The sequence below is a fragment of the Chlorocebus sabaeus genome, chromosome X, assembly GCF_047675955.1.
Source record: "Chlorocebus sabaeus isolate Y175 chromosome X, mChlSab1.0.hap1, whole genome shotgun sequence".
In the NCBI taxonomy this organism is placed as follows: Eukaryota; Metazoa; Chordata; class Mammalia; order Primates; family Cercopithecidae; genus Chlorocebus; species Chlorocebus sabaeus.
In genome coordinates this window covers 34917048-34931918 of record NC_132933.1, presented here as the reverse complement: position 1 = coordinate 34931918, position 14871 = coordinate 34917048, and the positions used below count along the sequence as shown (strand labels likewise).

The following is a 14871-nucleotide window of genomic DNA, read 5'->3' as shown; positions in this document are numbered from 1 at the left end:
ATTCATTGAGTACTTATGTACTAGGCTCCATTCTAAACACTTTACATTTCATTTATAGCATCGTTATTATTCCTGTTTTATAGATGATAAAACTTTTTATAGTCCCAGGGAGATAAACATTAGCACAAAATCACACAGTTAGTGATAGAGCTGAGTCTATGTAACCGCCAAAGTAATGGTTCTTTCAGTGCTCCATCCTGTTTTCTCTAGGATGCTTCATCCCTGCCATCTGTTTTATTTCCTGACTCTTAAAAGTCCTAGGCCAGACCTTCTCCAACATCTCACTTCCTCTCCCACATCTCAGTGAAATTAGGCACTAGACATGGTTACCAAAGATCACTTAGTGGTTACCTGAAAAGTGCCTGCCCTCTTGTTTAGATGATAGAACACAAATGTATATAGGATCAAAGTTTAAATAAATGTTTAGATTGCACTAGGTGAACATCTATACTAGCCATTGAAGATGATACATAGTCAAAGAATAAAACTTACTCATAAGTAACTTAAGCTCACTTTGTAGGGGAGAAGCTAATAAAATATGTAGTAGATGGAAACAAATTTTAAAATTTTTGCAAGTGAAAATTGTACTTAAGACTTTGATTCTTACAAAAATATGTTTTTATTTTAAATAGCCCATCTCTGTAAGGCTCACTGTTATTTACTAAATGCTTTCTCATAAATTTACTCCACTTTTTTTTTATTCACACAGAATTATTTCCTAATGGATGTTCAGCCTTCAAGAAAATTACTCCCAATATAGATGAAGAAGGAGCAATGAAAGAAGATGCTGGGATGATGGATGTCCATTATAGTGAAGTAAGGATTCCAGGGCCTGCGTTGCCAGTTATATAAATTTCACTTAATAAAATTCATGTATATTAAACAATTATTACAGCTAACCTAATTTTGAAGGTAACTAAGGGTTAGTGAACTTTAAGTATTAAAACTGTCCAGGCCAAAGATGTTCCTGTTTAGAGGACCCTGTCTCTTGAACTGGTCCCATTGTCTAGTTTTAGAAATGCAGCTTTTGCCATCCTCAAGTCACCATCCCAGTAACTAGATAAGAGTCAACATATGTTGGAAATTTTTCCATGAAAAAGAGAGTTAACATTGTTTTTTTCTTCAGCTAAGACAGAGTATGTCCAAAAGTATTTTTAAATGGAAAATTTCTGCTCTAAATGCCACATGGATAGAAAACAGCTTTGGCTGTCAAATCAACCACCAAAGATTTATTGGACATTAACTTAAGAGCAAGGCCCTGGACTTGGTGACCTAGGAGCTTTAAATAATTAGATATGACTAGTCCCTGACCTCCAAGGTCCACCTGAAGAGATAATACATGTACATGAAATGGAAAAAAGACTTTTGAATAATATTTAAATAATATAGACAATATGTGCCATGCAAAGTCAAAGGTGAAAGATGCCTTAGAGCTCAGGTAGACTAGAGGAGGTATGATCAGAGAGGGACTGGAAGAATGAGGACAGCCTGAAGGCATTCTAAGAGACAGGAGAAGAGCAGGGACCATGACTAAGAGATAGGGAAGTGTAAGACATGTTTGAGGCACAGTGAGTGGATCCTTTTGGCTATAGCAGTAGGTTCCCATAGAGAAGAGTATTAGTTGAGGCCAGATTTTGAGAAACTTTCAATGTTTGGGCTTTATTTAGTAGAATATTGAATTGGTATCAAAGTCTTTTTTTTTTTTTTTTTTTTTCCAGGAGTCTTGCTATGTCGCCAGGCTGGAGTGCAGTGGAGCAGTCTCGGGTCACTGCAACCTCTGCCTCTTGGGTTTAAGTGATTCTCCTGCCTCAGCCTCCTGAGTATCAGGGACTACAGGCATGCACCACCATGCCCAGCTAATTTTTGTATTTTTAGTAGAGATGGGGGTTTCACCATGTTGGCCAGGATGGTCTCGATCCATTGGCCTCATGATCCGCATGCCTTGGCCTCCCAAAGTGCTGGGATTACAGGCGTGAGCTACCACGCCTGGCCTCAAAGATTTTTGAGCAGGATAATGACTACATGAAAGCAAGGAAAAGGGAAGGCTAATTTGGTGATGATGTGGGAGAGGTATTGAAGATACAGGGATAGGAGCTAGAGGCAGGGACTAGAGAGAAGGCTGCCCTAATTATCCAGATGCGAGTAGGTAAGGCTTAAACCAGGGTAGTGAAAGATTCAGGAAACAGTGTGAGGAAAAGATGATGATTTGCTGGCTGTGGGAGGGGAAGGGTCAAAGGTAGCTCTAAGATTTCAGGTTTGGAGGTTAAGGAGAAATGATAGATGTATGGTTTTGCAGGAAAAATGATGAATTTCATTTTACAGGTGAGTTGATTTTGAAGTGAAAGCTTATCAATATGGAAATAACCATCAAGCCATTAGAAATGTGGAACTGAGACCAGACTGAGTGGCTCATGACTCTAATCCCAGTACTTTGGGAGGCCGAGGCAGGTGGATCACCTGAGGTCAGGAGTTCGAGACCAGCTTGGCCAACATAGCTCTACTAAAAATACAAAAATTAGCCAGGTGTGGTGGCACCTGCCTATAATCCCAGCTGCTGGGGAGGCTGAGGCAGGAGAATCACTTGAATTCGGGAGGTGGAGGTTGCAGTGAGCCAAGATTGTGCTATTGTACTCCAGCCTGGGCAACAAAGTGAGACTGTGTCTCAAAAAAGAAACAAAAAAGAAATATGGAACTGAATATAAGGAGAGAGTTTAGGGTTAGAAATACACATCTGGAAGTCATATCCTTATGAGAACCAAAGCAGACTGAATGTTAGACATAATACAGTGAGTGAAGACCAGAGAATCAAGGACTGAACCATGGGGGAAAGTTCACAAAGAGTGTGAACATAGAAAACAAGAAAGAAACACAGAAAAGCAGAGATTGCAGTTATAGTCCCATAAAATTACATTTCTTAAAAAACTTGTATTAAACAATGAGATTAAAATTACAGTGACATACTTCATAAATACTTTATGAGTTGATTTTTTAAAATACACAAATCTCAACTTAGCTCTGGTTTATTTAATGATCCACCTAGAAGCTTTACCTACTATTTATACATAGTCTCTCTCCCTATCAGTAAAATAAGGACAATAATACTATTGTAGTCACTTCACAATACATGTGAAAACTTAAAAAGTCATGAAGTGTGAGAATAATGTCAGGTTTTATCATTGACCTACTTGGCAGTGAGATTTCTTAAAGGCAAGTTGGTGTCCTTTTACCCTCAGAACCTACAAGGATAGATACTTAAAATGTGTTTGCCGAATTAATTGATCATAACAGAGACACAAGATACTTGAATTTTTATTCCAGCTTGATTTTTGACTGTGTAGCCTTGGACAAGTTAATTCATGTTTCTGGATCTTAGTTAGATGATTTCCCAGAGACCTGCAGGTTTTACAGGCTGACAGCAGAAAGATTCAGAGGATTTCATGGGGCTTAACTGGTTCAGTACAATTGAACTTATATCCTTGCCTTCTAAACAGTAGCTTCAGTGTATTCATAGAAACGCCTTTGAGCTCGACCCTTTTTTATACTCTTAAGGAGAGCAGTGACTTTTCTTAATAATCAAAAACCATAATTAGTTTTATGTATAAACACATTTGTTGGAAATCTTTTGGGTTCTACAAGTAATTTATACATACTTTTATTTGATATATACAGGTAGAATCATGTTCTATCAAGTGCCACTTTATGTTTCAGTTTGCATAATAAGGCTTCTTCCTTATACCCTAGCCAATTAAAAAAAAAACTAACACTGATTTAGAAGTTACATTGAAATTAAAAATACAAACTTGTCCATTTAGTGCTTGTATTTACATATGTGAGTTAAACCAGTAATAATGCAATGTAACTTGTTTCCAAAAATGTATTTCTGACTTGATTTGCAACAGTCATTTTTTTTACCCATGACACCACCTCAGGAGGTCCTGATGACATGTGCCCCTGCAATAGATTTTAAACATATAATCAATATATAATTGGGCTGGGTATGGTGGCTCACACCTGTAATTCCAACACTTTGGGAGGCCAAGGCAGGCAGATCACTTGAGGCCAGGAGTTCAAGACCAGCCTGTCCCACATGGTGAAACCCCGTCTCCACTAAAAATACAAAAATTAGCTGAGTGTGGTGGCACAGGCCTGTAATCCTAGCTATTCGGGAGGCTGAGGCACAAGACTCTCTTGAACCTCAGGGGCAGAGGTTGCAGTGAGCCAAGATCGTGCCACTGCACTGCAGCCTGGGCAACAGAATGAGACTGTGTCTCAAAAATAAAAATAAAAATTACATAATTAATACATAATAAAATCTTAAACAATTTGATGAATTTTGACAGTTGTATACACCCATGTAACCATGTAATCAGAAACAAAAAAATAGAACATGCCCATTCCTTCGGGAAAGGTTCCCTTGTGCCCATTTCCAGTCAGGCTCCCCACCTTCACCATCTGATTTCTATCACCATGAATTAGTTTTTATGGCATATAAATGGAATCATTCAATATGTACCTTTTTTTTTATCTGACTTCTCTTGTTTAACCTAATATTTTGAGATTCATCCATATTGTTGGGTATATCAAAAGTTTGTTCTTTTCCGTTTTCTTTATATACAAATTTTAAATCCATTCAGTTAATGGGATTTTGAATTGTTTCCAGTTTCAGGTTGTTATGAATAAGTCTACTTTAAACATTCCTATCTATGACTTATTGTTGACATATGCTTTTTTTCTCTTGGGTAAATATCTAGGAGTGGCATTGCTGAATCCTACGGAAGATATATATTTAACTTTTAAGAAATTTCCGAAGAGCTTCTCAAAGTGGTTGGACCATTTTATACTGTTTGCCAGTAGTAGATGAGAGTTCTAGTTGCCCCACATCCTCCCTAGCATCTGATATTGCTAATCTTTTTAAATTTTAGCCATTCTATTAATAGTAGATGTGAATCAACATCTCATTGTGGCTTTTATTTGTATTTCCCTAGTAACCGATGATGTCTACCACTTTTTCAGATGTTCCTTGGCCTCTTTTATATTTTCTTTTGTGAAATGTTTGTCTTTTATCCATTTTAGAAATCACATTGCCTACCTTTTATTGTTGTTTTGTGGGAGTTCTTTCCTGGATATAAATCCTTTGTCAAGATGTGTGTGTTATATATTTATTTACCAGCTTCTGACTTGTCCATTCACTTTCTTAATTGAGTCTGTGGTTGAGCAGAAAATTTTGGTTTTGGTTGTAATTGATGAAATCCAGTTTATTATTTTACAATAATTTGTTCTTTTTGTATCGGGTCCCAAAAATCTTTGCCTACCTCAAGATCCTGATAGTGTTGTCCTGTGTTTTCTCCTAGAAACTTTGTTTCCAAGTTTTGTTTAGGTCTGTAATATATTTAAAGTTCATTTGTGAGCATGGAATGAGATAGAGGTCAAAGCTTTTTTTTTTTTTTTTTTTTTTTTTCCCTGGATAGTTAGGTGGTACATACCATTTGGGGAAAAACAAGACTTTCCTTTTGTCACATTGAATTTACTTTGGCACCTTGGTCAAAAGTTCATTTCTTCATATTTGTGTGGGCTATTTCTGGATTCTCGGTTCTCTTCCATTGCCCATCTTGATGCCAGTATCACACTTGATTACTATAACTTAAGTCTTGAAATCAGGTAGTGTTAGCCCTCCAGCTTTATTCTTTTTCAAAGTTGTTTTGGCTATTCTACATCCTTTGAATTTCCATATAATCTTTAGAATCATCTTTTCTATTTCCTCAAAATAGCCTGAGAATGGAGAGTTTAACAATATTGAATTTCTCAATCAATGAACGTTTATTTGGGTTATCTTTAACTGCCAATAATATTTTGTAGTTGTTAGGGTAGAAGTCTTGGGTTAGATTTATTGGTAGATATGTGATGTTTTGATGCTATTGTAAATAATATTGTTTGCTTTTACATTTTCATTTTTTAATATGTTGTTGCTAGTATATAGAAATATAATTGATTTTGTATGTTGCTCTTATGTCCTGCAACCTTACTAAGTCTGCTTATTAGTTTCCGTAGTTTGTATGTTTTTTAGGATTTTCTACATACACAATTATGCCATATGCACGGAACAATTTGACTTTTTCTAATCCTGTATGCCTTTTCTCTTTATCTTGCCTTATTGTACTGGCTAGAACTTTCAGCATAATGTTGGATATAAGTGGTGGGAGCAGACATTCTAACTTGTTCTCAATCTTAGGAGAAACATGTCTAGCCTTTAGATTTTTAGTAAATGCCTTTTATCAGATTGAGGAAGATCTCTTCTGTTCTTTGTTTCTTGAGTTCTTTTTAAATATCATGAATGGATGTTAAGTGTTGTAAATGCTTTTTTCCTGCATCTATTGAAAGAGACTTGATTTTTCTGTTTTATTCAGTTTATGTGGTTGTATGTTACATTTTTTTAAACTGTAACCTAACTTTACATTCCTGGGATAATTCATACTAAGTGTGTACCTTATATTTAATTCCCCCAATGTTTGTCCCAAAATTGCTGGAAATTTTAATTTGGCTAGCAGGCATTAATATATAGATATTTTATTCAAGTAGCAACATTTATTTCACATATACTATCCAGTGACACTAAAATAATTACTGGAAAAGCCAATATAAGTAAAATATTGTCCCTACTCTCAAAGAATCATAGCCTATTGGAAAAGTCAGATATGTAGATAATAAGTAAATAATGTACAAATATAGTGATAAGTCCTTACCAAAAAATTAGTGAAATAGAAAAAAAGATGTGTAGTGTCTTGCCTACCCTGTATTGATAAGGAGAAAGATCCTGGAAAAGGTGATACCTAAAGTGTTTTAAAGAGATTAACCAAGTAGAAGGGATTAAAGGGAGGAAGGCACAGCCTGAACAAAGACATCGAGCTAAGACACACCATTGTGATTCAGGGAAACTACTTAGTTCACTGTTGTTATAACATAAAGTACAAAGTTTGATATGATGAACGATGAGATTATGGAAGTATCAGCCACATCATTGCAAGCTTTGTGTCCCACATGAAGGAGCGTGTCCGTTGTTCTGTGAGTGATGCACAGCCATTGCCAGATTTTAAGAAAGGGAGAGTGACACGCTCAGGTTTGCATTTTAATCAGAACCCTATGGCAGATGTGTGGAAGATGTATTTGAAAGGGCCAAGACTGGAGGCAGGAAGATAAATTAAGAAAAAAAATAGGGAAATTTTGCACCTTAGCAATAAGAGAAATGGAGAGAAAGGGTCAGATTTGAGAAATATTTAGGAAGTAAAACTGGCAGGACTTGGTGATGAACTCATTAGAGAATGAGTAAAGAAAGAGGGTCTAATAGTTTCATAGATATCTTAGCCTATTTGGGCTTCTGTAACAAAATACCAGAGACTGGGTAGGTTATAAACAACAGAAATGTATTTTTCACTATACTGGAAGCTTAGTAGGTGGAAATAAAGGTGTTAGCCGACTTGGTGTCTGGTGAGGATCCACTTCCTAATTCATACATGGTATCTTCGCACTGCGCCCTTATGTGGTGAAAGGGGGTGAGCTAACTTTCTGGGGTTCTTTTTATTAGGGTACTAATCCCATTCATGAGGGCTCTGCCCTCATGACTTAGTCATCTCCCAAAATCTCCACCTCCTAATACACCATCACCTTGGGGGTTAGGATTTTAACATATGAATTCTGAGTAAACACAAACATTCAGGCTGTAGCATTAAGACTGCAACATCAAAGTACCACAAATTAGGTGGCTTAGAACAAGAGAAATTTATTGTCTCACAGTTCTAGAGTCTAGAAATATGCAGTCAAATTGTCAGGGCCATGCTCCCTCTGAAACTCTGGGTAGAAGCCTTCCTTATCTTCTGGTGGTAAGAGTTGTTCCTTGACTTCCCTTGACTTGCGGCTGCATCACTCCAGTCTCTGCCTCTGTAGTCGCATGGTGTTTGCCCTGCGTGTCTCTGTCTTCATATAAAGATACAGTCATACTGGGTTGGGGCCCACCCTACGCCGGTATTGCTTCAACGATCATATCTGCAATGACTCTGTTTTCAAATAAAGTCACATTCTGAGGTGCTTGGGGTTACAACTTCAACTTACCTTTTTGGGGGACACAATTCAGCCCATAACAGATGGTCAAGTCAAAACTGCACTTAGTTTGCTACCTAAGGGTCTATAGGGTATTGCCACTGGCAAGATAGGAAACACACGTATAAGAGCTAGATGATGAATTCGATTTTCTAAAGGACATACGGGAAGAGCTGTTTTAGCGATCAGTTCTATAGGTCTGAAGTGCATCTCTTTAAGATAGAAACAGGCTGTTATGACTTATGGGTAGCATCAATAATTGGCTTCAGGTTTTCATGGTTGAGAACATGAGATGATGGTTCACAAAAGACTTTTATAGCAACTGTTATTCTGGCAGGGCTGGTGATCTCTATCTTGACCTGTTATCCTATCGTTCTCAGTAATTTTAGAACCATCAGTTGGGAAGTGTTCTTTATCAAAACTGAATCATTTTAATACCAACCCACAAAAATAAAAACTAAAAAAAAATTTTAAACATCGAATCATTTTAATAAACACCTAAATCACCAATACAATATTTGAAAATGTTGTCAATTTTTCTTAAGACTGATATGGGTAAATATTGTTTTAATATAAAAAATAATGGATGTTAGACATTCAGACATCCTCAATTTGGAATAAACAATATATTCCCTTTTTAAAAATATTCTTTCTCTATGTGTTAACATTTGCAACTGTAGTTAACACCTTCATTATGTGAATAAACAAAATAATCATAGTTTACTATTGTTAACATCAATTTTATATTTTTAAGAATGTTTTTAACTTTAAATATTTTAAATATTTGATTTATAAAATATTGTCACACAAGTATGTTCCTTTTGTGCATCTCATTGAATTTAGTACCATCTGTTTGTTTTCTACCAACTTGAAATGCTTCAAAAGTTATTTGTCCAAAACTCTAAAACTATTTTTAATTCCTAATTGGATTTTTCTCTTAACGCAGGAAGTCTTGCTGGAGTTGCTAGAACAATGTGTGGATGGCTTATGGAAGGCAGAACGTTATGAAATAATTTCTGAGATTTCCAAGTTGATCATTCCAATTTATGAGAAACGTCGTGAGTTTGAGGTAGGCAATTTGAACATTTTTATCATTGACTTATGTAATTTATTTTGGTTTTCGGGAAAACAGTAATATAGTTCTATTACTATTATTCTACTCGGTGTCCTCTGAAGAATATAAGGTTCATTAGATTATGACTTTTGTATTTTATCATAGAATATAGTCTATCATTTTGACACATTTGTCCAATTTCAAAGTGACAATCCCTAAAAAGGCTATTAAATCCTAAGATTTTTTAATGTTTTCACCACAAAGGAATGATAAATGTTTGAGATGATACATTTACTAATTACCCTGTTTTGATCATTACACAATGTTGGCATGTATGGAAATAACATTCCCCCCATAAATTATACCCCATAAATATGTACAATTATTATGTGTAAATTAAAAACAACATAAAACTTCCTCTGGTCCTGCTTATGAAAAGAAAACAAAGTGAAACTTAAAAAGTCCTACCTTATATTCATTTATGTTTTCCAAATGAAATTAAGGCTAAAAGATCCAAAATAGAAATTGAGATTTAAATTAGACCAGTGGTTCTGAAAAAAAAAATTTTTTTTTTTTGAGATGGAGTCTCACTCTGTTGCCCAGGCTGGAGTGCAGTGGCACAGTCTTGGCTCACTGCAACCTCTACCTCCCGAGTTCAAGCAATTCTCCTGCCTCAGCCTTCCAAGTAGCTGGATTACAGGCATGCACCACCATGCCCCGCTATCTTTGTATTGCTGGTAGAGACGGGGTTTCACCATGTTGGCCAGTCTTGTCTTGAACTCTTGACCTCAAGTGATCCTCCCGCCTTAGCCTCTCAAAGTGCTGGGATTACAGGCATGAGCCACTGTGACGGACCTGAAAATATTTTCATCTAGCAACCTCCCCTCTTTCTCTCAGAGCACAAAATAATCAGTGTTGTTTTCACTAAACCTTCACTTTAAAAAGCTGTCAAATTTCCATGTTACCCAGGGAAGAGGCATAGACATGATTGTATTCTTTATAATTCAGCGGAGAAACTAAAGGTGCTGGCAGATGACAGTGGGGTGGGTAATAATACACTAGTAATAGCCCTATTATGAGAATTTTAAAATTTTGGCTTGCCAGATAAACTATTGATAAAGTATAGTTAATAAAGAATAGTAGTATCATGAACAGCAATTGCTACCAGCACTAAACACGATTTTTTAAATATTCAAGTCTCTTAGTCCATATCATAATTTCTATTGCTGCTGTACTGGGAAGGGATGATTTAGGATTCAAGCCATTTTTAAAAAGCAAGGCAATTTATTCTTAAATAAAGCAGTTAGGCCTTTCCTTGTTGACAGTTTCTAAGAGTGAACACACAGATTTAATATAATCTGAGCAGTGTTTTTGTCTCTCCTCCAAACTGGCTCTGATCAAACTCACTTTTTCTTCCTAGATTCTAGGTCTTCCTCTCTCTCTGCCATACGTTTGGTGTAAATGGGGCATGCCTGAAAACTCATAGTAGAATTCAAGTGAATATAGTAATAAGCTGAAGTTAAGTATAGGTCATACAGATGGCAAAGAATAGCCTATGAGACAAAACTAGATTTGCTATTACCCCTCCTATCAAAGCATTACATCTGAAGAACCTTTGTATTAATTTCAAAATAAAGTCCCCATTTTCTGACTCTTAGGATGAAGGAAGTTCTGGCTTTTAGAAACCCAGGGAGCCTTTTGCTACTTAGCCAACCAACAGGGAAGAAAGAAAAATATATCTTCTCTACACATTAAAGAAAATTATGTTTTCTATAGGGGAACTACTCCTATTTCCTTGGAGGGGTGTAAGGGTCTGTATAAATCCCCTAGCACTCTGTATATATAGATGAAGTAATTGTGTTTAGGACTGATGTAGCTGGAGCGTGGTAGTGCACACCTGTGATCCTGGCCATTTGGGAGGCTAAGGTAGGAGGATTGCTTGAGTCCAGGAGACTGAGGCTGCAGTGAGCTATGATTGAGACACTGCACGCCAGCCTTGGCTAAAGAACAAGATCCAATCTCAAAACAAAACCAAAAAATAGAACACTGATTTATACTTTTCCAGTGTATCTCTATGGAATGAGCTGAAAACTATCAGAGATAGCAGCCAGGGTAAGGAAGATTTCCCTCCAATTGAGCTCAATTGTAAAATATAATATGGGAAGAATTTTAGAGAAAAAAGCTTGTGTGTTCTTCCTTTTTTTATTGAGGTGACATTTATATAACATACAATTAACCATTTTAAAGTATAGAAGTCAGTGGCATTTAATATATTCACAGTGTTGTGCACCCACCACCTCTTTCTAGTTTTAAAACTCCCCAGAAAAACACTCCATACCTATTAAGTAATTACTCCCCACCCCACTCCCATTTTCCAATAACCACTAACCTGCTTTCTGGATTTGCTTATTCTGGATATGCCATTTAAAAGGAATACAGATTGAGCCTCCCTAATCTGAAAATTCGAAATCATAAATGCTCCCAAATCTGAAACTGTTTGAGCATGGTCATGATGCTCAGTGGAAATACTCACTGGAACATTTTGGATATCAGATTTTCAGATTAGACATGTTCAGTTGGTAAGTCCAATGCAAATATTTCAAAATCTCAAACACTTCTGGTCCAAAGCATTTCAGATAAGGGATACTCAACCTGTAATATAATATGTGACCTTTTGTGTCTGGCTTCTTTCAGTTAGCATTTTTTTTTTAATTGAGACACGGTCTCACTCTGTCACCCAGGTTGGAGTACAGTGGCGTGATCTCAGTCACTGCAACCTCTGCCTCTTGGGTTCAAGTGATCCTGACACCTCAGCCTCCCAAGCTGTGAGGCACACACCACCACTCCTGGCTAATTTTTGTATTTATAAGAGAGATGAGGTTTCACCATGTTGTCCAGGCTGGTCTCAAACTCCTGACCTCAAGTGATCCACCTGTCTCAGCCTTCCAAAGTGCTGGGATTACAGGCGTGATCCACCGCACCTGGCCTGTTAGTGTAATATTTAGAGGTTCATGCATCAGTTGTAGCATATATCAGAACTTCATTCTTTTTTATGGCTGAGTAAGATTCCATTGTATGGATACACTGCAGATTGTTTATCCATTCATCCACTGATGGGCATTTGGGTTGTTTCACCTTTTGTCTATTATGAATAGTGCTGTTGTAAACATTCACATACAAGTTTCTGTGTGGATATATAATTTCGATTCTCTTGAATATATACTAGAGAGTAGAATTGCTGGATCATTTGGTAATTCTATGTTTAACTTTTTGACACCCACAAAGCTGTTTTCCACAGTGGCCGTACCATTTTACGTTTCGATCATCAGTGTACTAGGATTCCTATTACTTCATATCCTCACCAACATTTGTTATTTTCTGTTCATTTTATTTTGTTTTGTAAAATCCATCCTAGTGCATGTGAAGTGGCACCTCATTGTCTTGGTTTGCATTTCCTTAATGACAGTGAGATTGAGTGATTTTTCGTGTCCTTGGCTGCTTGTACATCTTCTTTGGAGCAATGTCTATTCAGATCCTTTGCCCATTTTTAAAATTGGTTTGCATATATTTTGTTGTTGAGTGGTAAGAAGTCCTTAAATATTGTGGGTAGTAAACCCTTATCAGATCTGTGATTTGCATACATTTTTTTTCCATTCTGTAGGTCGTCTTTCACATTTTTGATAGTGTTCTTTACACAATGTGCTCTCTTTTTCTGGAAGTGCAGAAAAACATATCCTTTGGAAATATCTGTGAACTTGCATAAAAGCAGCCCTCACTGCAGCTTACACCATTACTTATTGTTATATTTGCATTTTATTTTCCTCTTTAAATACGTGGATTGTTTATTCTCATGTCTCTCTACCTGAGGTCTCAAGCAAAGCATTTGGCTGCCCTTTCAGTTAAAAATATTGAGACCCTGTAGAAAATAGTAGTTGATAATACAATATTTCAAAATTAAAAATGTCCATTGAGATGTGAATAAAATGAAGCATGATATTAAGAAGTACAATGTTATTGAGGAACAGAAAACCACATACCGCATGTTCTCACTCATAAGTGGGAGTTGAACAATGAGAACACGTGGACACAGAGAGGGCAACAACACACACAGGGCTTGTTGTGGGGTGGGGGGTGGGGGGTGAGGAGAGGGAACTTAGAGGACGGGCCAATAGGTGCAGGAAACCACCATGGCACACATATATCTATGTAACAAACTTGCACGTTCTGCACATGTAGTCCCCCCTTTTTTTTAAGAAGAAATTTCTTTTAAAAAGAAATACAGTGTTATTTTACCATTTTAAGTTCTACCCTTAGACCTAAAGTTGTTGAGGACTGTCTAATTGTTACAAAGGGAGATGAGTAGGAATGACCCCACCAAGACCATTTTGAAAAGAATATACTGGTGCTTTTTATTCTTGTACTTTCATCTTGAAGACATTTAGTAATTAAACAAAAAAACAAAGCTGATTTGTATATTTTTATTTTTCAGAAACTTACTCAAGTTTATAGAACTCTTCATGGAGCTTACACAAAAATTCTGGAAGTTATGCACACAAAAAAGAGACTTTTAGGCACTTTCTTCAGAGTTGCCTTTTATGGCCAAGTAAGTGTACTTGAGTTCATAACGTTTTCCTTTTTAAACATTCACCTTTGAATTACTAGTTTACTGTAGCAGCTAGGATTCTGTCCAGATAGAGTGCCTATTACAACAGCAGAGAGCCTCTTTTGTATGTATAAAGTTCACTTTGGTTCTCATATGTAAATCCTTCAGGTCAGAATACGACAGAGAAGGTTTTGATTTCTGTCAGCTTCATTTTCTGTTAAACTTTTTAAAGTACATATTAAATATATAGTAGTTAAAACTTTTAAATAAAAAACAGGTAAGTGTACAGGGAAGGAAAAAACCTAGTTTGGAAATCATCCTCAGACCATATGTTTATATGATTATAAATTTGAAAATTATCAGGAATTTGAAAATTCTCATGTATTTGAAGTTCAAAGGGTAAATACATGCATGGGACTTTTAGTAATACTATTCAAAATGTATTTCAAATATATTATTACTAGTTATTTAATAGATTTTCTTTACATGTTGTATTTGCTCATATTATTTATAAGTTATTATTTGTTTAACTTTATAATAGTCTTTTTTTGAAGAAGAAGATGGAAAGGAGTACATCTATAAAGAACCAAAGCTCACTGGCCTCTCAGAAATTTCCTTGAGACTTGTTAAACTTTATGGTGAAAAGTTTGGCACGGAGAATGTCAAAATAATTCAGGATTCAGACAAGGTAACACATACCCTACATTTTGAAATCATTATTTGCTAGTTCCAGGCATTGTACATTGCTCCTGACTTTTTCCTTTTTTAACTGGTAGAGAAGCATGAAAATAGAGCTTTCCAGATAATAAAAGAAAGAACAGGGGTTTTGGAGTCAGAGATAACAAGTTTCAAATCTCTACTGTCTGCCACTCATTAGCTGTGTGACCATGGGGAAGGTACTTAACTCTCTGTGCTTCATCGTTCTTAGTAATAAAGTAGAGATAATAATAGTAGTATTTTCCTCATGAGGTTGTTGTATGGATTAGATGAGTTAATATATGGAAAGTATAATCACTTTCCTGGTACATAAAAAGCATTCGCTAATAATAACAAGCTAGCGTGCTCACTAAAGGGTTAGATGTTATCGTAAATGCTGTTGTACATCATGATTCTCCATTACATC

At 36.2% G+C, this 14871-nt stretch overlaps 1 protein-coding gene across 2 annotated transcripts in view; it reads left to right on the top strand.

Moving 5' to 3' along the window:
* Positions 1-14871, top strand: part of DOCK11 (dedicator of cytokinesis 11) — a 192151-nt gene that overhangs the window by 168300 nt on the left and 8980 nt on the right. For both annotated transcript variants that reach the window (XM_037989080.2, XM_037989079.2), the window contains 4 exons: positions 710-816; positions 9038-9160; positions 13635-13748; positions 14290-14436. In XM_037989080.2, coding sequence (XP_037845008.2) covers positions 710-816; positions 9038-9160; positions 13635-13748; positions 14290-14436 — 491 coding nt within the window. The remainder of the gene's footprint in view (positions 1-709; positions 817-9037; positions 9161-13634; positions 13749-14289; positions 14437-14871) is intronic.